The following is a 26,203-nucleotide window of genomic DNA, read 5'->3' on the forward strand; positions in this document are numbered from 1 at the left end:
TCGTAGTGGGCTCACAGACATTACTTTTAAAAGATGACAACATGGTTTTTAAAAAAGACAAAGTCACAAAATAAATATCTCTTGCGTCAAAATACTCTTGTGTGGGGCCGGCGCTGTGGCACAGTGACTAAATTCCCAGCCTGCAGCGTCAGCATCCCATATGGGCGCCAGTTCGAGTCCCAGCTGCTCCACTTCTCATCCAGCTCTCTGCTATGGCCTGGGAAAGCAGTGGAAGATGGCCCAAGTACTTGGGCTGCTGCACCCATGTGGGAGACCTGGAGGAAGCTCCTGGCTCCTGGCTTCAGATCAGCACAGCTCTAGCCGTTGCAGCCAGCTGGGGAGTGAACCAGCTGATGGAAGACGCTCTCGCTCTCTCTCTCTCTCTCTCTGTAACTCTCACTTTCGAATGAATAAATAAATATTCTTTTAAAAAAATAAAATACTCCTGTGCCCTGTCAGTGGTGTCTGTGTTCTGGAATTGTGCCCTTTAATAAGCTCAGGTAGTTAAACTCACCTAGAGTCCGGAGCTCTTTAATTCAGTGTTGTAATTCACCTGAGCGCGGGGCACTGACACTGTCCTGTGTGGCAGAACAGGGGACTGAGCCGTCCCAGAAGTTCTGCCCTGTGGGCTGCTGGCCCCTTTCCATTCCCAGCTCTTAGCAGTGCATTGTGTCTTTCCAGGTTCCACGGTTTGGCATCCCGACTGTAAGCAATCTACCAAGACAGAGGAGAAGCTGCGGGTAAGGAAACAACCAGAACCAAGTACACTGTGGGCCAGGTGCTTCACAGGCGCGGGTCGCAGGGCTAGGCTTTGGGTGAGAGGACTTTTTACTGACTTTTCCCTCCCAATGGCAAACCAAGTTCAGAGGCCAGTTGGCCAGCGGCAGGGTTGTGGGTTTTGTTCCAGATGTTTATGTTGGGCAAGCGAAGCCCTGCGCCGCTAGCCAGCTTCTCCGAAAAGCATTCGAGGGCGAGTCAGACCATGCAGAGGGGTAAACTGAGTCACTGAGCACCCCCACCTCCGCTGACCATCCTGCCAGACTCCTCTGTACTTCATGCAAAAGGCACCACTCCAACCCCAGCTCTGCACCCAGTGCTCGGCTCTCAGTACATCGTACTGCGCTCGCAAATCCAGATCCACCAGAGTGTGACGCTGCATCAGCTAAAACCTGTGGGAAAATAATAGTGAGCCAGGAATGTCAGTCAACTCTCTGAACACCTCCAGATGCCAGAATTGTATTCGTTTCGGGAGCAGGAGGAGTAAGGTCAAGCTCAGGACCGGCATCCCATTCATATGCCTCCCATTTCTCACCTGGGCTATGGTGTGTCTTCCAGAATGATCCTCAGGCTGAGCTCCAGCCCCCAGTGCCTCAGTTTAGCTAACTTAGAGGTACCTAGGGAAGAGCTGGAGTTCGCTTTTGCTCCACCTGCTGTCTCATGGCCTAGATTTATTCTGAAGCCAGACTCAAGAGTGGAGAATGCTTTCTTCCAGAGCTGCCAGTCGGAGCTCTGTCCATTGTCCCCAGGGCTGCATAGCTGCTGCACCCATGGGACCTGGTCCCTGGTGTACAACCTGCGAGTTTGCAGCCCTTTGGCTGCCACCACAAGGCAGCAGCTCTTGTTTTCTTGGATCTTTTTCTTTATTCTCCTCCTCAAAACACCTGCAGGCACAGGTGCTTTTTCCCTTTGCTTTTTTTCCTCCCTCTCCTCAGCTAACATCCATCCATCCAATGGAGATGCTGTGCCATTTGGATATTTTTAAACCCCTTCCTTGCCTGTGATTTTGAGCCTATTTTAAGTAGAGGGAAAAAAAATACCCTTTCTCAGAATAATTAAGTAAAGGTAAGAAAGTGGGTGAGGAATTTGTCCACTGACGTCACAATGGTTTTGCTCTCTGTTGCTGACATGACTCCCACGCGAGTGCCTGTCCTGGTTCCTGAAGGCCATCACCTGGACAGGCACCCACGGGGACAGTCACTCAGCTCTGGATGCCAGGGGACAGTCACCCAGCTCTGGATGCCAGGTTCTGGGGACTTGGAAGAGCTGCAGGTGCTTTGGGAATGGGTTATCTTTATGAAATACGAGAACATTAAAGACTGTACTTGTTGTCACTTGCACCCTGAGGTTCCCAGCATAGCGGGGGGATACTGCCCAGAAGCCTTGGAGCAGCCGGGGCTTTGCAATGTCTCTGCTGTACTGCTCTTAGTTTTTTTGAATAATCATTTTGCTTCCTCCCTAATGAAGTCTTTTGAGAGGAGGAAGAGAGCAATGCTACTGAGGCCAGAATGAATGGAATGTGTATCTTGGGTTTGCTGAATTTCTTAGGTTTGCTGAATTTTTTTTTTTTATTTAACTCACATCTTGATGGAACTCTCTGGATATGCTGTGTAAACAACTAGTGCAATGCTTCTACTCATCCTGGCCCAGAGGAGCTATTGTTTTCTTCCTTTAGCAGGCTTCCAGAGAATTCCAAAGCCCTTCTCCCAAACACAAGGCTCACTGGTTGGGAGGTCAGGTCAGGCTCCGGCTCATTGTCTTTGGGAAGCTCAGGGGTGAGGTGGGGGTGCATCTCAGAGGGGACAAGGTCTTTGTGTCGCCCCAAGTCAGGGTTCATGCTGACTCTGGGGTTCAGGGGTAAATCAGTTTTGAGCTGGAGAAAGGAATCGTGCACTCTCCTAAGGGCGTGTCTGCACATCGCAAATCTGGAGCCAAGATTTCCAGGCCCTTCCCTACATGTCACATTAGTACGGTTTCCATAGCAAAATAAAAATGTTTTAAGGCTCGTTCAGCAGCCCCACTGAGTAATCCCCATTCCTGATGTGTAAGAACTCACAGGGTGTTTGTAATAGCGGACCCCTAAGGGTGACACCCAGCTGGCTTCGTCGGCTTCCTGCGCTCCGAGTACTATAAGCTCATCGGAGCCAAGCTAACGGGACAGGGGTGGAGGGGGGCTGGAACTTAGGTAAATACACTATAACTCAAGGACCTGTTAATATGCCTTTAACCTGGGCCCCCAAACTGAACAGAACCTACACACGCACATCAGCTAAGGCAGTGTCACCTGATGTTTACTGTCAGATGTGTTTTCCCTACGTGTTTGTTTGCATGGTGACCCCGCGTGAGGAGATTTCTTTGTTCACTCTTCCCTTTTTCATGTTTCACGGCAGCCTCCACACATTCATCGTCCTTCATCCGATTTCTTTTATCCCAAAAGCCTGATCCGACGCACAGGACGGTCCCCAGCCCTGCAGGTGGGCGCTGAGTGTGGGCCAAGGCTTGGAGCCCCTGTCCCGGGCCCAGGCTGCTGCTTCTTTCTCCCTGGGTTGCTTTCCTCACATAACTTCTCTGGCGCCTGCAGGAGGCAGCTGCTTCTCTCACCCCACGAGTGCATCTCACACTGATGCTGGCTGTTTTCTCCTCTGATCGATGTTTTCCTGCAGAGCCGTGCCTAACGTGTTGCCTTGATCCAAGCGAGCACGTGTGAAGCCTTTGGGTCCTGGGTCCCCACATTTGTTTACAGAACAAATGTTTGTCAACCGCCCAGCTTCGTGCTGGGCTGGATGCTGGAGACCTGCCCTTGCAGGGACGAAAAGATAGATAAATAACAAGACAACGGTGCAGAAAGATGTCCTAGGACATGGCTTGCATGGGGCAGGCTCCTTGCAATGTGAAGTGACAAAACGCTCTCACGGGGCACTTCCTGGGAGAAGCTGTCTTTGAGTTGACTTTGGAGGCTGGATGAGATCTGAGTACGAGGAGGTGAAGGAGAGGGAGCAGGGCTGGTGAAGAGGATAGCAGCTTGGAGCTGGGGCAAAGCAGTGCTTGGGAAGGAAGTGGTTTGGCTCGGAGAGGAGCAGTGAGCAGGAAGGAGGCAGCTAAAGCAGGCAGTCACGCTGTAGAGGTTGGGGAGACTGAGTGGAACTGAACCCCGTCATAGTGAACGGCCTGAGCCCAGCCTTCTGTGCACCTGTAACGTCTACTCTTCCCACTCTACCACAAGGGGGCAGTGAGACAGAAATCTGAGGCTGAGGTCATTATCAGGGGCCGCTCAGGGAGCAAGTGCAGGACCCGCCCCGGGGCTGGGAGCAGAGAAAGGAATGGACAGGCTCCCCTGATAAGCAGCCAGGAAAGAGGTCATGCTCTCTCACAGAGGAGCGGTGGTGGCCTTGGCTTGTGAAACCGTAGGCCACTTTCCCCTGCCCCACCTCAGCCCAGAGGAGAGCCCACTGCAGTGCAAGATGGCAACGCAGCCCTGCGGTCTCGGCTTGCACCTGCACCTTCTTGCTGTGCCAGCCACAGCAGCGCTGGAGAGGAGAGAGTTGAGGTTTCTATCTATTTTTATTAAAACCGCATCTCCTTTGAATGATTTGGAAGACAGATGCCTGGAATTTCAGAGTGGAAAGAAACCATGCAGAGGTCAGCCCCCCAAGTAGAGGATGAAGTCAGGCGGACTGAGCAGCCGGCCCGAGGCGTCACCGCCAGACCACGAGACTCGCGGGCTCTGACCCCAGGCGTGCAGGCCTCGCGTTGCGCAGGGTGCTGGGTTTCACCCTAACTCAGATCCGCGGTTGCGTCTTCGTTCTGCGTTAAAGCTGAACTCCAGTGGCAGAGCTGCTAAATACAATGACATTAAAGCCTCGCAAATTCAGAGGCCCAGCCAAAGCTCATCCCACTGCAAAGGAGTGTGCTCCAGGATTAGTTCCTCTCTTGGCAAGAAGTTGCCTTTTTCCATCATGTGTGAGGGGTTTTTTTCCCCCCCAATAGAATACTCTTAACTCAAATAGTATTGTGTTTTGTTAGCCTAAGCCTAAAACCAAGTGATGATTCTCATAATGTGAAAAATACTATCATCAAGGCAACCTTTTTTTTTTTTTTTTGCTCCAGACCCTTAAGTTTGAGAGATTTGGAGCATCTGGGGAGAGAGAGAGATCTGTTTTTCGTAACTTGTCTCTTCCTACCCTGTTGTTCAAAAGGGACATCTGATTCCCATTATGCAGCCGTAAATATCAATGAAGTCAGCTTCAGCTCCATCACAGACAGTTGTAAACAGCCTGGGAGCCGGCAGAGGAAGCAGGCCTTCGGCAAGGGCGCCACTCGCCCCTGGGCACACTGAGGAAGGGCTCAGGTGAAGGAGCCTGGAATCTCCAAAGCGGTGCCGCTCTCGGATCCCAGATGTGTTGAGCTCCTGGGTGTTCTGGCAGCTCTTTTTGCACCTCCGCGATTAGATAAACCGACAGTACTCGCGGCAGTCCCCGCGCCTGGCGCCCCAGAAACCAGTCCCGCTTTTGTTGCAGAGAAAGTCAGACTTGCAGGAGGGAAGTCGTCTGGTTAAGTAGGCTCAGCAATCAGTCACGCCTCCGCGTCCGCCTCCCTGAATCACGGCTGAAAGAAATAATGCAAACACAGTTACCTAAGAAAAACATGCTTGTACGTGGATCGCCACGGCTTTGCCTAGAGGCAAACTTCAGTGCTGGACGTATATGGCTTCTTCCAGATGAGGCGCATGGTATTCCCAGGACCAAGTGTGTGATGATCCGGAGAGGGTGACTTGCTTTAATTCCAAAAAGGGGTTTCTCTGCTGAACGTCTGGAGACTAAAGCACGCTGCCTGGCCTACAAAATAGACAGCATATATTTTCTTTTGAAACTCGAAGCCACCCATTGTAGTGTAGGCACTTGCAGACCAGTGATATACCAAACAAGTAGGCCACGTGCAGCTTTTTCTAAAAAGGAACTAATTAGAGGCTTTCCATATGCCTGGAACAAGGAAGTAATTTTGTGGGTTACTACTATATTAATGTCACCGTCACGCACGCTGTTTCATTCACGGCTTTCACATCGTGTGGCTATGCTATCCTCTTTGGGGTGTTTTAATAATTCACACATGTAAAGGTGTTAAGGTTTATCCTGGAAAGATGCGGAGGCCTCTTGGCCATGGTGAGGCTAATAGCATTTGGGCCACCATCTCCAGGCCAGGAGTCCATGCCCTGAACCCTGTCCTGTCTCCTCTCCACTCACAAATTCTTTTTTCCAAAGGCATTGACTCTACCCTTTCTTTTACTTCGTAGTGGACAAAGTGTGCAAATGTTAAAAGTGTTCCTTCCTCTGCAGCTATTAGCACCACCTTGTCTAGTGAACCTCAACAAAAACCCAAGGCAGGTACTGTCGACACCCACAGAGATTAGCATAGGTGTCAGGCACCTTTTAGCCGTAGTGGCCCCATAGTTGTTCACCAGATCGGCCCGATCTGGTCGCCAGTTGCCTGTAGTTTCTAGTCCTTCCTAGAGCATGGCTTTGGATGAGTGCAAATTAGACAAATGTAGTTATTGCAACCCCGCTCCTGCTGAATGGGGGGAGGGCTGGGGCGGAGGGAGGTTTCCAGGGTTCGCCTAATAAAGGTCCCACGTGCGTGGTGGCCCATAATGCACATAAATGGAAACTGCCATTTCTTCACTTCCGCGATAGGCAGAGCTCTGGTAAGTGTCTGAATGGTCGGTATTTGAAGCATGGTGGGAGCGGGAGTGGAATCCTCAGATCTCCTCGGTTAATGTTTGCTCTGTGACTGTGCCTTCTGAATGGCAGCGGCGTATGGACAACGTCGAGGCAAAGGGGAAGCAGTCAGACACAGGTAGTTGGAGAGCTTTTAAAAGGAAGCCATGGAGAAAACCAGAAAGTGTGCTCTGACAGCGCATAAAGCGGTTCTGTCTGTCTCTGGGTGAAATGAACTCCCAGGCTTCTGGTGAGGCCTCTTTGTTAAGTGTGTGTGTGTGTGTGTGTGTGTGTGTGAGAGAGAGAGAGAGAGAGAGAGAGAGAGAGAGAGAGAGAGAAATTCTTGTTGAAATCAAAAGTAAAAGTGTGCTGGAGAAATGTAGGGCAAGTGGAGCTCTATTATGAGAGCTGAGTGAGGCCCTTAGGTACCTCCCCTCCTTACTCTATTTTTTGCCAAAGATGGCATCAAAAGAAAGACTTGAATGTTTCCAACTGCCCTTTCAAGTTTCTTTTCTGTGCAAGGTAAAGGTGCTTAAAGTCATGTCAATAACTGGCGTCTACTGTGACAGCGTCCTCCTAGGTCCTGGCTGTTTCCCTTCCCTGTAGAACAGAAGTGGGCCTTCCTTTGGAGGCGAATATTTTAAGTCACCTTATTTAGAGCAAAGACAAGAGAGTGATAGTTTTCATCATAACTCTCATAGAGAGTTCTAGAAACATAGCTGCGGACTTGTTGGGTTATTGAATTTAGTTCATGTGAGAGATTCCGAAGCTCCACGGTGCCCCTGGCATCTTCACTCAATGTCCCAGATGCCTGTCAAGGAAAATTGGCCTTTGCCATAGCAGCCCGGTGCCTGGAGACACCTGATCTACCCCATTCCAACACAGTGAGTTCTTGCAGTGTGTGATACAGCTAATGCAATCAAAATGCTTCCAGTTAGCAGGCATTGTGTCCTGCTCCTTCATCTCATCTTGGGATTTTTCTTCTGCTTTCACCCTTTTTGTCACGTAGCTATATTGATGGAAAGTAAGTGATCATAGTTAACTTACAGTGTAGACGAAAATTTAGTGCAGGGATTAAGTGCTTGGACTCGGGCCCCCAGGTGTCTGGGTTCAAGTGCTGCCTGTCCCTCTCCTACCTGTGCAGCTTGGAGCACTCACCTCCTCATCACTAAAACAGAGCTATTGAGAAGATGACTTCAGAGCAGCCTTGGGGTGCACTCAGCATAGGGCGCTACACGGTGTGTGGTCAGTAACCAATAGCACTACCCATAGCCTGCGGTGGCTACTTAACATGTTTCATTTTGACATTGAATTTGACAAAGATTAGGTCCTTACCTCTGGAAGGACTGCCTGGAGCCAATAATTATCCCACAGAGATGGACGTTGGTTGAACCTTTTTGAGGAGTAGCAACTCTTTTGCAGGAAGAGCTGCATTTTGGGGAATGGATCTAGAAATGGGACAGTTTTTAGGCAGTGGGAAGTGAACCCTTTCTTTCTGATACACTCAGATGTGGAATTTCCTGCTGAGATAGGCCTGTGCTGGGGAAATTGTAACTCTAGAAGGTGAGCTCTTGTACAGGACAGGGCCTGGGAGGAAGCCCAGAAATGATGAGTCAGGCACAGCTCCACCTGGGCGTGGTGTGATTTGAACCCAACCACACCACGTCCACCCTGGTATCTCGAGCATACCAGGGCCCCGGCCCAGAATGATTGATTGGTCCCAGTCCTGCAGTGAGTGCTGCTCTTAGAGCAAATCCAATCACTGCTTGCCTTGAATGGGCTGGTATGCATTCCACAGGGATGCAACAGCTCTAGATTCAGGAGTTCCTTTGGCTCGGTTACAATCATATTTAAGATGTCGCTATGGCTCACTTGGTTAATCCTCCGCCTGCGGCACTGGCATCCCTTATGGGCGCCGGCTTCTAGTCCCGGCTGCTCCTCTTCCAGTCCAGCTCTCTGCTGTGGCCCGGAAGGGCAGTGGAGGATGGCCCAAGTGCTTGGGTCCTTCCCCCCGGGTGGGAGACCTGGAGGAAACACCTGGCTCCTGGCTTCGGATCGGCACAGTGCACCGGCCGTAGCGTCCACTTGGGGGGTGAACCAATGGAAGGAAGACCTTTCTGTCTGTCTCGCTCGCTCTCTCTGTAATTCTACCTGTCAAAAAAAAAAATGTCAAATATCCATAGAAGCAGTGCTGAGGAGAGAAAGGGCCCATTCCCATCACAGAATTCTACATTTCCCTAAGAAAGAGCTGCACAGAGGCGAGGAAGTCTCCCCAGCCTGGGCCTTAGTTTGCTTTGTGGAACTTTCCAGAATGTGCCAACAATAAGAGCCTTGTTTGTACAATTCCCTCCCACTCTCAACGTTCTCCAATATGTGAGGGGACTTCGAAAAGCTGCTGAAACCCAGAACTATGCATTGATTGCAAAAAATGTTTTCATTCTGTCTTTGCACGAACTTTTTGAAATCCCCTTGTGTATGATGAAGTCCAGTTTCTTTCAGCTTCTCGAAGGCCGACCACAACCTTACCTCAGTGTCTCTTGTGTGGTCAGGCGCGAATCACGTCATTAATATGATTCAGGTGTCTACAAACTGAATCTACCTTCACATATAACGAGCGAGCTCCTTACCCAAACAGCTCTGGCCGTGCACGATGGTGAAAGAAACCACATCTGGGAGGGCGGGGATCCCAGCTAAATGAGTGAGGGAACCAATAAAGACAAAAGGACACATTTTACCCAGAAAATAAAAAAAAATAGAAATGACACTCCGCATGAAAACAACACCCTCTGGAATGAGGGTGAGCGAAGGCCCCTGTGAGGAGGCAATGTTTAAGCCAAGATTAAAGAAGAAAGAATCCACTGAGTGTGTGAGACAGAGGGACAGCTTGGAGGGACCCTGGGCAGGGACAGGCGCCCTGGCCTCCCAGTGACAGTGGGTGGGGAGGAAGGCAGGGACAGGACTCTGAGGCCTGGGAGTTTCGGGTTTTATTCCGAATGAATGCTGACGCAGACAGCAGGACGATTTGACCCAACTCACGATCTGGAATGATCCCCTGGGGGCCGAATGGAGTTGACAAAGGCCAGGATGAAAGCAGGAAGCCCAGGGTGGGGCCATTGCGGTAGCCTGGGGTTATGGCCCTGGACAGGGACAGAAGTGGGTGCCCTGCGACAGCAAGAAGTTCCTGTTGAGGACACAAGAGCGAGGACGCCACTGAAGCGCCCAAATGTATTTTCCATGCCATCAATCCATCTCCATTGACCTTTCCTTGTGGGCTGCGTTGTCCCTTATTCACAGGTCACTGTCTCCCCTCTTCAACTGGCTTAGTTTTCGTAATACTTGCGGGGTTGAGGGGAGAGGGTCCCAGTTAGTCTTGATTCTGAAGCCATGGGCTGCGATCTGACAGCTCCCTGTCTATCTTGCAGCCTACCAGGACCTCCTCGGAAAGTATTTATTCTAGACCAGGTTCCAGCATCCCTGGCTCGCCAGGCCACACTATCTATGTAAGTATCCACCTGGGAAGGGACAGTCCTGGCACAGGTGAGTGAGCGGGAATGGAGAGCCCAGGGCAGAAGGCAATGCAGACTGGTTTCTGTTGTTTTGATGAGGTCAGATCTTCATTGTTGGAGCTCGGTCTTCTCAATCCTGTTTTCCTTCGTGCAGTTAAGTTGATAACTGACCATCCGTGGAGTGATGAGCGCAAAATCTGTAATACGTGGTCACACGAGGCAGGACTTTAAGAATGGCTGCACCTAGCTTGTGTAGAGATATTTAGGGATTAATTATGCATCCTCTAATGCTGACACGGAGTATTCTTAAATTCTGCCACAAAGACATTTAAATATTTAGCTTCCTAAATATGCAGTTCTTGTTTTTAGCCATCTGGGAGGGTTTTTTGACCATCTGTTCAAGCTTTTTCCCTCTCCATATAATAAATTTAGGAAATTAACCTTCCTGAAGATTGCCACGTTTCTTTATTTAATGAATTCTACCAAGATTTCAGAGATTTTTTTTTCTCAAAACCAGCATGACTGATATGTGATATAAATGGGCAACTTCCCAAAGGGTCTGAGTGCACCAAGCAAGGTGTTTTTGGTTTTTGTTTATTTTGAAACAAGACCTTCCCCCCCCTCAAAAAAAAAAAAATGAGCCTGCAACGTAATTTTTCTTTCTGTTTGTCAGGCAAAAGTAGACAATGAAATACTGGATTACAAGGACTTAGCTGCCATCCCCAAGGTCAAGGCGATCTATGATATCGAACGCCCGGATCTTATTACCTACGAGCCTTTCTACTCCTCCGGCTACGATGACAAGCAGGAGAGGCAGAGTCTTGGGGAGGTAAGGCTTGCCTGGGGGCTGCAAGGTGTACAACAGCTATTTTCTGCCTCAGAGCCACTGCTGGCAGTGAGGAAACCACACAGAGGTTTGATGACCCACTCTGCCGGGCGGGGTGGGAGGGGGGTGGGCGGCTCCTTGCCCGGTGCTCAAAAACTGGAATTGTCAGAGGGGGAGATTCTACGAGCCCAGCTGGGTCCTGGGCTCCGGGAGGGATCCTGGGGGTCTTGGTCCTGAGAGAGTTCATGGGAAAACAGAACAAAAAGATAAATTTACCTTGGTGCAAAACCTTTTCTAAATCCGTGCAACACATGCTCTCTGGGAACTTGTGGAAGGCCCCTCACCCCTCATAGCCTTCTAGTGCATTTGTGAGAGCGTGAAGAGGAATGCTGAGGTCGGTTGGAGTTTTCAGTGTCTTACAACGTGGCCGGCGCAGAGGCTCACCTAGGCTAATCCTCTGCCTGCAGCGCCGGCACCCTGGGTTCTAGTCCCAGTTGTGGCGCCGGATTCTGTCCTGGTTGCCCCTCTTCCAGTCCAGCTCTCTGCTGTGGCCCGGGAAGGCAGTGGAGGATGGCCCAAGTGCTTGGGCCCTGCACCCACATGGGAGCCCAGGAAGAAGCACCTGGCTCCTAGCTTTGGATCAGCGCGGTGCGCTGGTCGTAGCAGCCATTTGGGGGGGTGAACCAGCGGAAGGAAACCTTTCTCTCTGTCTCTCTCACTAACTCTGCCTGTCAAGACGGAAAAAAAAAAAAAAGACAATGTGCAAGGAGAGAAAAGGCAGAAGGGCGGAGCAGGCTGGTGCTGAGCTGTGACTGGCGTGGCCCCGCCTGGGTGGCAGCCACTCCAAGCCTGGTCTCCTGATCTGGAATCCAGATGGGCCCAAGGCTCAATGGCACAGAATGGGAGTGAGAATTAAACAAACCCATCCATGGAAAGCAATTAGTGAGGCCAGGGTCGTGGGAATGTTCAAACACATGGCAGCTGCTTGGGCTCTTCCCATGCTCCCTGGGGCTCATTAACGCTTTCCCAGGGGCCGGCATGGTTAAGCAGTTTGCGATGCCAGCATCCCAAATCAGAGTATGCATTTGGGTCCCAAATACTTCACTTTCCATCTAGCTCCCTGCCGATACACCCGGGAAGGCAGAGGAAGATGGCCTAAATGCTTGGGCCCCTGCCTCGTGTGTGGGAGACCCACATGGGGTTCCCGGCTCCTCACTTTGGCCTGGCTCAGCCCTGGCTGTCGCTGCTATTTGAGGAGTAAACCAGCAGATGGAAGATTTCTCTGTGTCTCTGTCCCTATGCCTTTCAAATAAATAAGTGGATCTTTTAAAAGATTAAAAGATGATGCTTCCCCAGCATCTCACCTCGGCCCGCCTTGAGGTCCTTCTCTCCTTGTCCCTTCCAGGGTTGGGGGTTCCCTTCTGTCTCCTGCCCAGGTCACAGGTCACAGGTCTGGTTCCCCTGGCTCATTCAGCTCCCTCTAAATTTTTCGCCTTTTATTTTCTCAACTGGAATCCTCCATAGACTGACTTAAGCCCTTTCAGAGAGATGTCACTCAAATCAGCTGCTCAACCAAGGTTAAAACAAAACATAACCAATCTGCAGCTGCGAGGGCTCAGATGAGATGAAGAAAAGGCGTGGAAACGTGATGGCTCTATTTATTGTTTTATAACATTTATGTTTAATTATATACTGCTCTTACATTTCCTTTTCTAATCTGAGTTTTAGTCCCTAAAATAGCTTGGGTCAGGAAGTGAGATTCATTAATCTTGTAGTGCCACCTAGTGGTGACATTGCTGTAGCCACATCTGTGGCAGCTCAAATGCCAGTTTCACAATGCAAGGGGAGGGAGGTCCTGGAATAAAGTACAGAAAGCTGGTCTCGGAGCAGGTGGGTGAGAGTTGATTAATGCCTGAGCCACACAAGCAGGGAGGAGCTGAGTTTGTGGTGTTGGGGATTTGGAGGGTGTGCATGAGCATGCTTGAGGGGTGTGTGTGTGTGTGTGTGTGTGTGCGCGCACGCACATGTTTCCCAGCAGCTCCATGTTGGGTAGCAAAGCATCAAGCTCTCGAGACTTTGGGCTGTGGCATGAAATCTGCATTTAAAATCAGGTTGGTATTTACCAACCATGGGGCTTCAAGCAGATTACACACTTTAGTGTGTATCCTGTATCGTCATCAAGGTTTCAAGGTTGATAACAGTAACGCCCACTTCCGAGGCTTTCTGGAGGGGTGAAGTGAGCTGTGGGCCACAACAGGTGCACTTACCTCTTTTTTTTTTTTTTTTTTTTTTTTTTTTGGACAGGCAGAGTGGATAGTGAGAGAGAGAGAGACAGAGACAGGTCTTCCTTTTTTGCCGCTGGTTCACCCTCCAATGGCATCACGCTGGTCTGAAGCCAGGAGCCAGGTGCTTCTCCTGGTCTCCCATGCAGGTGCAGGGCCCAAGGATCTGGGCCATCCTCCACTGCCTTCCCGGGCCATAGCAGAGAGCTGGCCTGGAAGAGGGGCAACCGGGATAGAATCCGGCGCCCCAACCGGGACTAGAACCTGGTGTGCCGGCGCCACAAGGCGGAGGATTAGCCTGTTAAGCCATGGCACGGGCCTACTTACGCCATGAGTCATTAACGCTTCTCTTACGGGATCCACTTCCTGCCGTTTCAGAAACAGGGAAGGGGTGTCAGGCTCTGTGTAGCCCTTTGTGCCTTCAGAAGGCGTGGTTCGTGTGAGTCCAGGGCCCAGCTGTCATCCCAGCAGGGGCCAAGGCACCCTGGAGACATATTAGCTGCTGGCAAGCTGGGGGCCAGGGGACCTTGAGGAAGCTTGGAGCCCAGAGGAGCCTGCAACACATAGCCAATGACGTGGCAAAAATACCTTCTTTTTTTAAAGATTTATTTATTTATTTATTTGAAAGACAGAGTTACAGAGAGAGAGAGAGGCAGAGGCAGAGAAAGAGAGGTCTTCCACTGGTTCCCTCCCCAGATGACTGCAATGGCCGGGGCTGTACCAATCTGAAGCCAGGAGCCAGGAGCTTCCTCGGGGTCTTCCCATGCAGGTGCAGGGGCCCAGGGACCTGGGCCATCCTCCACTGCTTTCCCAGGCCATAGCAGAGAGCTGGATTGGAAGTGGAGAAGCTGGGATACAAACTGGCACCCATATGGATGCCGGCTTTTTAAAGGCAGCAGCTTTACCTGCTACGCCACAGTGCCGACCCCAATACCTCCTACGACACAACCCCACCTTTGGGGTGTTCTCCAGAATGCTCCATTTCAAATAGAAATCTCATTTCTGTTTGAAAGCTCCTTGCATTTTAATTGTAAACGATTCATTCGTTCGCTCGGAGAGTATGTGTCGAGCACCTGATACGTACCAGGGCTGCTCTTATCCAAGGATCAGAAAGTGGGAAATGAACAGAGCCCTTGTCAGCACGGAGCATGCAGCATGGCGTGGGAGATGGGAGGCAAACGGAGGCCTGATGTCCTTTTCCAGGGTGGGAATCCTATGAAGAAAAAGGCAGCCAAGGAAGGAGAAAACACGCTGGGGGCTGGGCTGCTACTTTAGACAGGAGGAGCTTGCCAGGGCTGTGACAATGGGGTTGAGCAGAGCCCTCCCCAAAGATGGGGTGTGAGTCCCGCAGGTGTCTTAGTCAGAAACACTGGCTGCAGAGGAGATGGTATGTGCAAAGGCCCTGAGGCAAGACAGGGTGTGGTCTGCTGATGGCCCCAGGGCTGTGCGCTGGGAGGAAAGCTGGAGGGTGAATGGTGGTGACTTCGTCAGGGTAGCCAGGGCAAAGGCCAGCTGCCTGTCACCACAGTCCTGTCAAACTGTTAGCAAACTCTGACAGAGATGGCTGTGGTTTGCTGTCACTAATGGTGAAATGAGTTACATCCTGTAACTCATGGTAAAATAATGGCTTGACTCTGTAGGGAAAATAATTGCAGTGGGTCTCCCTAAAGCGTCGTGTCCTGTGTGTTGCAACCATGGTTGTCAGACACATGCACCCCAGTCTCCTAGCAGTCTTGCCTGTGCCCCACTGTAGAGTCACTGGGTCACAAGGCAGGGCATGGGCACTCGCTGCTGGCCGCTGTGTTTTGGATACTGTTTCCAGCTGATGTGATGAGCAGCCTGGACTGAAACTAGGCAGAGCTAACACACATTGTGACTTCCAATTCTCTTTTGTTCTTCTAGTCTCCAAGGACCTTGTCCCCCACTCCGTCTGCGGAAGTAAGTACCGTTTGTGATCATTTTAATGGATGGGCTTTGTGAGTGGCTCAGACGCGAGGATTTTTGAGAGAGACAGAACTCACAAAAGCACAGGGAAGCGATGTGAGATGAAGATGGGTGCAGGCACTGCTCACAAGTGAGACAGCGTCAGAAGACACAGCCGTGGATTTCTTTGGAAGCAGAGAGGAAGGAGTTAAATGCCCCTCCCACCCCGAGCTGGGCTTGCACCGGTGAGGCAGGGGAGACTGAGGCAGGGGAGACGCTCTGCCCTCCTCTGGAGTTAATTGTTCTGAATCCTCATCCAGATTGAGTATCCCTTATCCAAGATGCTTGGAGCCAGAAAAATTTTGGATTTTGCTCTTTTGGGTTTTATAGTATTTTATAGACCTTAGATAATCCAGTATACAGGTTGAGCATCCCTCATCCGGAAACCTGAAATGCAAAATGCTCCAGAATTCAAAATTTCGGGGTGTTGATGATGCTTAAAAAAAAGTTCTGGATTTCAGAATATCTTGGATTTCAGATTTTCAAATGAGGGGTGCGCCGCCTGTACCCTGACTTATCTGAAATGGCCAGCCGTGGGCTTGGTGTGTTCTGTAGGCACAGCACCTTTCACAGGAGTCACTCCTTCGGGTCTCAGACTGACAGTTAAAGCCCCTGAAGTTTCTAGAAATACTTTATTAAGCTGGTGGATCTCAGGGAATCTCTGGAATCTGAGATGGTGAAAAGCCCACAGTGTTTTCGTGGCTGGAGACTGGGTGCTATGTATAACTCATTTTTGCTAGTATTCCAATCATTTACAGCGGAAGCTGTCACCCATCAGTGGCGCCTCGTTTGGGGACGTTTAGTCCTGGTTTTGTTTCCACTTCCTTTACTCGGAGAGCCAGCCGGGATCCAGCCAATGTTTCCTCGATGTTTGCTCTCAAGTTTCACACAGCTGTGATCACCAGGTTTTAACTTAGTGACCCGTCATGTACCCTTTCAAACTTTTTGTTTTTATTGTGCTGGTAGACGCTTTGTGGGACAGCCCATTCCTCAGTGGTTAGATACTACTCCTCAAGCTGTTGCAACTTTTTTTTTGACAGCTTTATGGTGTGGGTGTGGTTTGCATACTTAATACCTTTTTTAGGTTTGGACACAGATGACGTCATAGTGGTACTGTTATACTCTGTTGAAGTGATAGGTCGTCATTTCTTAATAATCCCCAATTTGTTTTGCATATACCGTGTTTGCTTACATAAATGGTGGGATTATAAAACTCTTCCAATAAATTATCCCTTTTCAGATCATTGTAAACCACTTCTTTGCATTATGTTTCTCAAGTGCAAAGCAGAATTGCTAGCTTGAAGGCGATCACCAACCATCAGCTTTCTCCATGCCCACCCTTGTCCAGGAGACATATCTGAGCTGGGAGTTGGGTTCTGAATGGGGCTGGGCCCCCACTGCCTGCCCGCCCACACCCAGGGCCCTGACCTGCTGGGCACTTGGTTTCTACATTCATGGGGCAGGGAGGTGCTCCCATGTGGTCCACTCTCCTCATTGTTCTGCAGACATGACAAAATGATGACTATAGACATGCCTCGGCCAACTGAAAAGCACCATGTAAACACGGCCACGGGAATTACCACCTTTATTCCCAGATCTCCATCATTATTGGGAGTGATCGTTTTACATCTTTTTCATGAACGGAAGTTCTGCGGGTTTGGAACACAATGCCTTAGTTACACACAGTTTTTACAAAACACGACCCTAGAAAATACAGACGGTTAAACATGATGGTTCCTCACCAGTGCACCTGCCGTGTGATTGCACGCACAGGTGGCACTGGTCTGGGGGTGCTTTGGGCCCACGCTTTCGCGGGTTTTCTTTGCAGGGCTGCCAGGACATTCGGGATCGGATGATCCACCGGTCCACCAGCCAGGGCTCCATCAACTCCCCCGTGTACAGCCGCCACAGCTACACTCCTACCACGTCGCGCTCGCCCCAGCACTTCCACAGACCTGGTAAGGGTGCCTGGGGCGGGATCCACTCCGTGGGGCACACTGCATCTCTCTGGGAGTCTGCCCCCATCACTGGGAGCGCATTTAAAAAATCTGCCTACGAAACACTCTACCCCTGTCTAGAACAACATGGAAGCTGCATTTTATGTTACAATTTTTCTTGAAACATCAGTCACTTTGTGGCTATATTCATTAATGATTCATGGAGTAATTGCATTTTGACTTTGAACTACTGGAAGCAAAGGATTTTTTTTTTTTTAGATGAAAAACAAAAAAAAAAAATCCTATCACTTGGAAACTTAAAATGAATATCTCCAAAAGAAGACATTTTGATTTATTAATTTTTTTTTTTTAGGCATCTCAGCATCATCTAGAATCTTCCATCAGCCGTTTGTTGACGTGTTTTATTATGTCTCTCGTATCCAGGCACAGGGCGTAACTAAGCATGCCATGGCTAAGGACCTTTTAGAAAGAGGTCTCAGGCTTGTACTAGACAACTGTTAAGATCTCCTCCAACCCCAACATCTTACATCAGACTTGGAAACCGTGCAAACCTCAGAGAATGTCACACAGTGGCAGGCGTGGTTGGCCTCTGTGTGCAGAGCTGACTCCCTGTGCTGTCAGTGGGTGTCCGGTGTGAGTGCTGGGGAAGAATGGAGCTGCCAGCCTCGATCCGAGGTTCCCTGAGGAGGAGTTTAGTCCCCAAGCAAGGCTGCTTTGGGCTTCTTCTGGGTAGCCTGATGGGAGTTAGCCTATTTACATGCTAACTTACAAAATGTTCAAGCAGTAAAACCAGGGGTGATTAACAATATGAAAGGCTGCAATCTTTTCCCTCAAGCCTTGGATTCAATGCTTAGAGAGCAAGGAGGCAATTTGAACCTTCAGTAATTCATAGTTTTCTCTAGGCTTGAAAATATCTACATAGCATTCTGCTTACTGTCTATGAATTGTGTTAAATGAACGTTTTCACAAAATGCATTTCTCTCCTTTTTGTATTCATTTTAGTCATGGCCAAACCTGGGTCTCAACTTAAGCCCTTCCCTTTCCCAGTGTTAAGATATCGGGGTGACATGCCACCCTGCCTGGGGACACAAGCTGAGGCCACCAGGACCCCAGGGTGGCCTTGCCAGAGTGGTGTGGAGTTAAGGGGAAATGGTTGTGCCGCAGATCCCTGAAGGGTGAGGGAGTGGCGAGTCAGCAGCTCTGTTCCCCCAAAATCTCACATCCTGTTGGGCACCAGGAAATCTTCCCGAACCTTCCAATGATGGATCAGGGCAATTGCCTCTAGCACCTGCTCCCTCCCTGCTTTCCCAGTCTGTAACATGTACGAAGTGCCCAAGGCCACTTAGGTTAGCCTCTGTGACTGTGCTTTGTGTTCCGCCCCGCCCATCAGCAGTGAAGCTGATGATGTACTTGTGACCCAAAACATCCACTCCAGAAGCCTGGGCCCGAGCTGAGAACTTGGTCCCTGAGGTCCAGGTTTGGTTTTAATGGCTCATTCTGAGCTTCCAGTCCTATGGCCACACATTTCTCAGGATCGATTAACCCTTTGCCACCCAGGGAGCACAACCAGGATTCCCTTCTGGGTAGGCGAAAGAAAACTAAGCTGCAGTGGGTTGAGTTTACAGCCCCCTTACCTATAAGTACTTCTTTCCGAGTCTCTTGACAAGATTGTCTTTTTTTCACACCCATTTCTGAGGGTTCTGTTTTGTCAGGTGCTTTTTAAAAACAGCTCTTTCTGAGTCTGTGTCCCGAGTCTGGCAGGCGTCAGCCTCACAGACGAGGCCCGGGTGACCTTCCTTCTCACCAGTGCCATTTGTTCTGAGTGCGACTGCGCCCACCTGCAGGTCCTCCCCGCGTGGCCTCACGTTTGCAGGTGCATTCCTGAGCCTGTTTCCTTCTTCCTGACTCCCAGTTAACACTCGGATTTTGTCCCCTTGCAACGAGGATGCTTTCCCTGCTCCTGTGTTAATTTCTGTTCTTCTTTTCTGTTTCCCCCGGCCCTGCCCCTGACTCCTTGCCGCACAGAGCTTTTGTCTCCTGGTGTGCACAGGTTGTCCTGTCTGCGCACCAGCAGCTTCAGCTCCGCCCACAGTGACTCCCGCCCCAACCCCCCCTTCCGACACCACTTCCTTCCCCATGTGAAAGGTAAGGAGGCAGGTCTCTGCAGGCAGCACTCTGCATAGTGGAGATTATTAGCACCCTGGCAGAGCTAATAAGCTGTATCTCCAAGAGTTAGCGCTGCCAAGCTTCTGACTCCTCAGCTTGCCTGTGTGTGTGCCACAACTGTACCCCACGGTGGTCTTAGAACTGCCATTGCACCTCCGCCTCAGAGGGCCGTGTCATTTCTAAGGGCTCCAGGTAAAGAAACAGGAAACGTATTTAAGACGTAACACTTACTACCCGCCACTTAGAAAAATATATATTATTATTTTGTTTTTCTATGCATCAAAAGCAAAATATGATATATAATTGGGGTATTTTCCCGAGTTTAATATTCTGTGTGTCTCAGCAAAACACAAAAGTGCTTAACAATAACTATCCAAAAGTTGTCTTATTGGCAATAAGCCGTTTAACCAGATTAACACATTTGGGCAGCAGCCTAACCTAAATTTCTCTCTTCGGAGCCAGCACTCCACGTAGTGTCCTTTGGGTCTGCCCTGATTTCCACATGATGGAGAGGGGGGGCTTTGCCTTCTGTGTTCTGTTCCTGCCTCACATTTCTGCCTGCTCCCTTGATGGCATCCCCATTGTTTTCTTCATTGTTGCCTGTGCTTCTGTAGCAGTGCCCAGCCTGGGCTCTCCATGTGTGGGGGGAGCCAAGGGCCTCTAAGAAGCTATGACGGAGCCATCGTTTAAATGTGAGCTCCCAGGGGGATGCTTTTCCCTGCAGTCTTGATTTGAACCAAAGTTAGCCAGCAGAAAGAGCTGAAGGAAGACTTCAGGGACAGGGACAGATGTTATCATGGGTGTGAAATAGCCCTAAAGCCCTGGAAGACAAATAGCACATGCCCTCACTCAAGTGTGCAAGCTAGAAAAGCCGGTGTCAGACATAGAGAGTAGAATAGAGGCCACCAAAGGCCGGATGCCAATGTGAAAAGGGAGAAAGGCAGCTTGGATGATGGGCACCAAAATACAGAGAGACAGGAGGAAGAAGCTCTAGTGCTCAACATCCTGGTAGGGTGGCTAGAGTTGACAGCAAGGTGTCAAAGTACTTGGACAATCTTTGCTGCTTTCCCAGGTGCATTAGCTGGGAGGTGGTTAGGAAGCAGAACAACCTGACTTGAACTGGTGCTCCAATATGGAATACCAACATTGCAGGTGGCAGCTTAACCCACCGTACCATAGACCAGCCCCATACAAGCAGTACATGATTACACTGTATCCCATGAATACATACAATTAGAAAATGATAATTTCTTTTTTAAAATATTTACTTCTTTATTTTTTTTGGAAGGGAGTTAAAAAGAAGGAGAAACAGAGAAAAAAGTCTTCCATCTGCTGGTTCACTCCCCAGATGGCCATAATGGCCAAGGCCGGGCCGGGCCAAAGCCAGGAGCCAGAAGCTTCTTCAGGGTCTCCCATATGAGTTCAGAGGCCCAAACACTTGGGCCATCATCTGCTGCTTCCCCAGACACATTAGCAGGAAACTGGAACTGAAGTGGAACAGCCAGGACATGAACCGGTGCCCATATCTGATGCCGGCATCACAGGTGGCAGTTTTATCCACTATACCACAATGTTGACCCCAAAATGATACTTTAGAAACCAGTTCTAAAGGATTCTAGCCATGTGTTCTGTGTTTTCATATGCCTTTTACATTTATTGAGTCGCCTAAATGTTGGCATAATTTACTGAATTTTCATTGTCAGCCTGCCAGGCTTTTTTTCTTTTGCTTACTTGGATTTTTAAGCAGCTGGGTCCTAAAATGTAGATATATTGCATTTATCCATATGCCGTGATTCCATGAATTTGCTCTTTTAGCATTGTGCTTTGAAAATAATATTGCAGACTGACCACTTGAAGACACACACCATTTGCCACTAACAAAGTCTTCAGTAGGCAGACTTCCTAATTCTTGGCATATTATTTAAAATTATTATTGCTAATTGTTATTTGGGGGGAAGTTTTATTATCTAAAAGCCAAGATAATACTTTAGAAAATGTTCATAAAACATTAAGAGGGGCCGACACTGAGGCGTAGCAGGTAAAGCTGCCACCTGTGACGCTGGCATTCCATATGGGGACCCGTTTGAGTTCTAGCAGCTCCACTTCCAGTCCAGTTCCCTGCTAATGTGCCTGAGAAAGCAACAGAAGATGGTTCAAGTGCAGGGGCCCCTACACTCACGTAGGAGACCTGGAAGAAGCTCCTGGCTCCTGGCTTCTGTCTGGCCCAACTCTGGCAGTTGTGGCCATTTGTGGAATGAACCAGAAGATGGAAGTGCTCTCTCTATCTCACTGTCTCTCTCTCTCTCTCTCTCTCCCTCCTTCTCTTTCTGTAACTCTGCCTTTCAAACAAATAAAGTAAATGTTTAAAAAAATAAATCATTGAAAAGTCAGTTATGTATTTTTTAAAGATTTATTTATTTATTTGAAAGTCAGAGTTACACAGAGAGGAGAGGCAGAGGGAGAGAGAGGGAGATCTTCCATCCGATGGTTTACTCCCCAGTTGGCCGCAATGGCCAGAGCTACACTGATCTGAAGCCAGGAGCCAGGAGCTTCTTCTGGGTATTCCACATGGGTGCAGGGGCCCAAGGACTTGGGCCATCTTCTACTGCTTTCTCAGGCCATAGCAGAGAGCTGGATCGGAAGTAGAGGAGCCGGGACTTGAACCGGCATCCATATGGGATGCCAACACTGCAGGCAATGGTTTTACCTGCTACACCACAGTGCTGGCCCCCAGTTACATATTTTAAAGAGACTTGGCCAAATTAAGATTTTGGTGATTTTTAATATTCAAGAGAAAAATACATTTTTGAAGCATTGAAATGGTATGGGGCCTGTGAGGTTAGACAGAGTCAGTGCAAATAGCACATCACAGAGCATCAGTGACTCCCAGTGCCTCCCGGCTGGGAGCAGCCACACGGGGAGATGGAACACCCCTGGATGCTGGAGTCTTGAGCTTCGCTGTTGCCTGGCACTCGCTAGTTGGATGACCTTGGGCTGTTTACTTATCCTCCTGAGTGTTACTTGCCTCGTGCACCAATCTAGATGAATGAGACCTGTCTCCTGCGTGGTTACGCACAGCCTTAGCTGTTGCAGGCATTTGGGGAACGAACCAGTAGATGAAAGATCAATCAATCTCTCTGCCTTTCAAATAAAGTGAAGTTAAATAAATAAAGATAGTGGAAGAAGATGAGAAGTTAAATAAATAAAGATAGTGGAAGAAGATGAAAATGAGGAAAAGGCATGTGGATTTATTAAATACAGTGAGAATTTTGCAGGTGGATGATATTCCAGCAACTGGGAAGCTGGCTTATTAAACAGGAAAAGAGCAAAAAATGAAGACCAGGCCGGTGCTGCGGCTCACTTGGTTAATCCTCTGCCTGCGGCTCCGGCATCCCATATGGGCGGTGGGTTCTAGTCCTGGTTGCTCCTCTTCCATTCCAGCTCTCTGTTGTGGCCCGAGAGAGCAGTGGAGGATGGCCCAGGTGCTTGAGCCCCTGCACCTGCATGGGAGACCAGGAGGAAGCACCTGGCTCCTGGCTTTGGATCGGCGCAGCACCGGCCATAGCGGCCATTTGGGGAGTGAATCAACGGAAGGAAGACCTTTCTGTCTCTCTCTCACTGTCTATAACTCTACCTGTCAAATAAAAAAAATCAAAAAATGAAGACCAAGAAGTATAAATACATAGAGCTTCTCGCCTAATATCTAAGATCAGTAACCAGAGTGGCCCAACCCAAAGACAGATTAAGAGGAAAACAGCTATAAATATAATATGCCAACATACGGTGTATATGCTACATATTAAACTGTATCTTATGATTATGATTATGATGATTATGACAATAACAATACCTTCCAAATATGCTATGATACCTCCCCCATGTAAAGAATTAAGCACAAAACCCCATAGGGCCTTCATTGGTTATTTTATGGCAGAGAACGGTTGAAAGATACATTGTTTAATGACAGGGTGGTGTAAGTGAGAAGGAGGCCTGGACTTGAGGGGTTTTCTTTTTCTTTTAAATATGCCAGAAGATTTCCTTGCCTTTGGGACTTCAAGGGCTAAGAACTGAGTACCTAGCATTATTCTCCACTCAGACCTTCTTCCACATGAGCCTTTGCAATGTGTGCAGGTCATGTGGTGCAGAGCCCCTTCACTTGCTGTTGTAAAATGTCTTGTGGGAATTTTTAACTAATTATAGGTGAGCATTGCGGCACAGCAGTTAAATTGCTACTTGGGACATCTGCATCCCAAATTGAGGTGCCTGGGTTCAAGTCCTACCTCCACCTCTGAACCTGCTTCCTGCGAATGTGCCTCCTGGGAGGCGACCGGTGATGGCTCGGATACCCAGGTGGGAGATCCAGGGGGCGTTCCAGATGATGGCTTCCACTGCTGCCTGCCAGCAGAGGGGCTTAGGAACAGGAAGGTCATCATACCTGGGCGCATGTCTAATTCTCACTGCTGGCCACCTTGGTGTCCTGCCCATGCACACACGTGGGTGTGCCTGACCCTGGCTAACAAAGCAGATTTGATGGAGCACCCTGTGGTTGGGTGTTAGAACCAGAGTCTGTGAGGGTGTGTCCCCGACGCATCCAGTGTTTCCTGAGGCGACAGGGTTAGAGGTGAGGGATCAAGGGCGGGGAGCAGTGTGGTTCCAAAACCATAGCAGCCAGGACTCAGGACACCCAGGAAACTAAAATAAAGCCAGGGAGAGAGCACCCGGTGGACCTTTTGAGAAAAGGATTCTGTTTTCCAATTATGGGTTACTCTCGTTAATAATTTTCTTTTTAAAAATGTATTGGGGCCAGCATTGTGGCATAGCAGGTAAAGCTGTGCTCTGTAACGCTGGCATCGCCTATGGGCACTGGTTTGTGTCCCAGCTACACCACTTCAGATTCTGCTCCCTGCTAATGGCCTAGGGAAAGCAGCAGAAGTTGGCCCAAGTGTGTGGGCCCCTGCCACCCACATGGGAGGCCAGATGACGGTCCTGACTCTTGGTGTCAGCCTGGTTGGGAACTGAGTCACTGGATAGAAGGTCTCTCTCTGTGTCTCTCCCTCTATCTCTCTGTAACCCTGACTTTCAAATAAATAATCTACTTTAAAAATTAAAGTTATTTATTTATTTTGTTTATATGAAAGGCAGAGAGCCAGAGCCGGAGCCAAAGTCAGAAGCAGAGATCTGCTGTCCGCTGGTTCACTCCCCACATGTCACAGTAGCCAGGGCCGGGCAGGCAAAAGCCTGGAGCTGGGAACACAGTCCAGGCCTCACACATGAGTGGCAGGGACCCAACTAGTTGAGCCACCATCACCTGATGCCTTCCAGGGTGCACACTAGCAGGAAGCTGGAACCAGAAGCAGAATCAGGACTCCAACTCAGGCCCTGCAACATGCAGCGCGATGTCCCAGGTGGCCAAACGCCTGCCTCATTCATAATTTTCTAGTGTTGGCAGATTGAGGGATTTTTCTGAAGTGAAACAATTATATCCGAGCTCTCGAGGGCCCTCCATAAAGGGAAGGTTATAAATCAGACGCTGTTGTGGTCCCTTTGCTGTAAACAAGTGTCTGGCTTTGTAAACTTACAGGTCAGAGAAAGGTGCTTGCTGAACTAATCTGGTAAGCAGCGGTGGAGCTAATTAGTGGGCCTAAGGCATTAAGGAAGCGCTCACTCCTGGCCAGGCAATAAACTGAGCGCTGGGCTGATGAATGAGACCGAGTTCCAACTCAGCCGTGGGCTGCACTGGGCTTCCTTCAGCATGCAAACCGTAGCCTTCCTTCCCCGGGTCTCCTCGACTTGGGTTTTTTATCCTCATTTTTTCAGACCTGAGCTACTCATTTTACCTTAGGAGAGTGATAATAAATTAAATCATGGTGTTGTTTTTTTTTTTCTTAATTAGCCCTTTTTATAGATGAGTCATTTAGGGTGAAACTTGATCATTTTTAGAAGCTACTATCTGGCTCAAATAACAAAGCCAACTTTGTAAAATATGGGAAGGTAGAAGCTGAACTGACCCTTAGCGAGAGGAGACAAGTTTTAGATCACTCATTACCAAAAGCCTGGCATCTAAATCTGAGCCTGGAATAAATGCAGCTTCCATATTTGGACCATCTTCGGTTGGTGCAGACCTGGACGCTGGGTACCTAAAAATAACATATTGAAAAATTAAAGCTAATCAGCGTATTTTAATCCTCTTCAATTAACTTCATTGGTATTCTGCCAACCAGATTTAGGACAGTTTGACTTTTAAAAAAAATGGGCAGAGCTCTATTTCTGAATGATCCCTGATTTATTTAAAATTATTAGCATTAGTAAATAAATTGAACTTTATCATAATTTAAAACTTTTGTTCTTCAGAAGACACTATTAAAGTAATGAAAACACAGCCTAAAAGTATTTTGCAAATCATGTATCTATTAATATATCTGAATCTTTTAAGGAACCTGTATACAGAACACATAAACAACTCTTACAACTCAATTTTAAAAATCATTAGCATGACTAGTTCATTAAATGTTGAGAGCCTTGTATCTTCTGGTGTATTCCAGGGCCAAGATGTTTTCCCAGAGGGAGAGGAGTATAGTTTAGAGCAGGTGCTAATCTCGTCCCAATTTCACACATGCTGCTGTCCATCCCTGAAGCCCCCTTGGTCAGAAGGGGTATGGTGGCGATGGTGACATCTAAGACTTTTACAGTTCTCCATTTCAACCTCACCCCCAGGCTCTCCCGTAAGCACACGGGGCTGCCCAGCCACAGTGGTCAGTCCTGGCGCTCCCATACTCCATGACGGCCCCACCCTCTCTGGAATAGGGGCCTTCCTCCTGTGCCCACTCATCCACCTGGAAGGCAGGGTGCTTCCACTTTGAGGTCCAGCCCAAGGCCAACGTCTCTCTCTAACTTTCCTGAAGGCTCAGTGCACCTGCATGTGAGTTTCATGCCATTTTTCTTACATCTGTGAATAAGCAATTACATGCTATTCATACACACAAGGGGTCTTCAA

At 49.0% G+C, this 26,203-nt stretch overlaps 1 protein-coding gene across 1 annotated transcript in view; it reads left to right on the top strand.

Annotated features, from left to right (window-relative positions):
• The window catches only part of ABLIM1 (actin binding LIM protein 1), a 171,455-nt gene that overhangs the window by 124,067 nt on the left and 21,185 nt on the right, over positions 1–26,203 (top strand). The window contains exons 8-12 of the mRNA XM_062215055.1: positions 682–740; positions 9,911–9,988; positions 10,668–10,823; positions 15,005–15,040; positions 16,914–17,043. Coding sequence (XP_062071039.1) covers positions 682–740; positions 9,911–9,988; positions 10,668–10,823; positions 15,005–15,040; positions 16,914–17,043 — 459 coding nt within the window. The remainder of the gene's footprint in view (positions 1–681; positions 741–9,910; positions 9,989–10,667; positions 10,824–15,004; positions 15,041–16,913; positions 17,044–26,203) is intronic.

Source organism: Lepus europaeus, chromosome 17 (genome assembly GCF_033115175.1).
Source record: "Lepus europaeus isolate LE1 chromosome 17, mLepTim1.pri, whole genome shotgun sequence".
Lineage (NCBI taxonomy): Eukaryota > Metazoa > Chordata > Mammalia > Lagomorpha > Leporidae > Lepus > Lepus europaeus.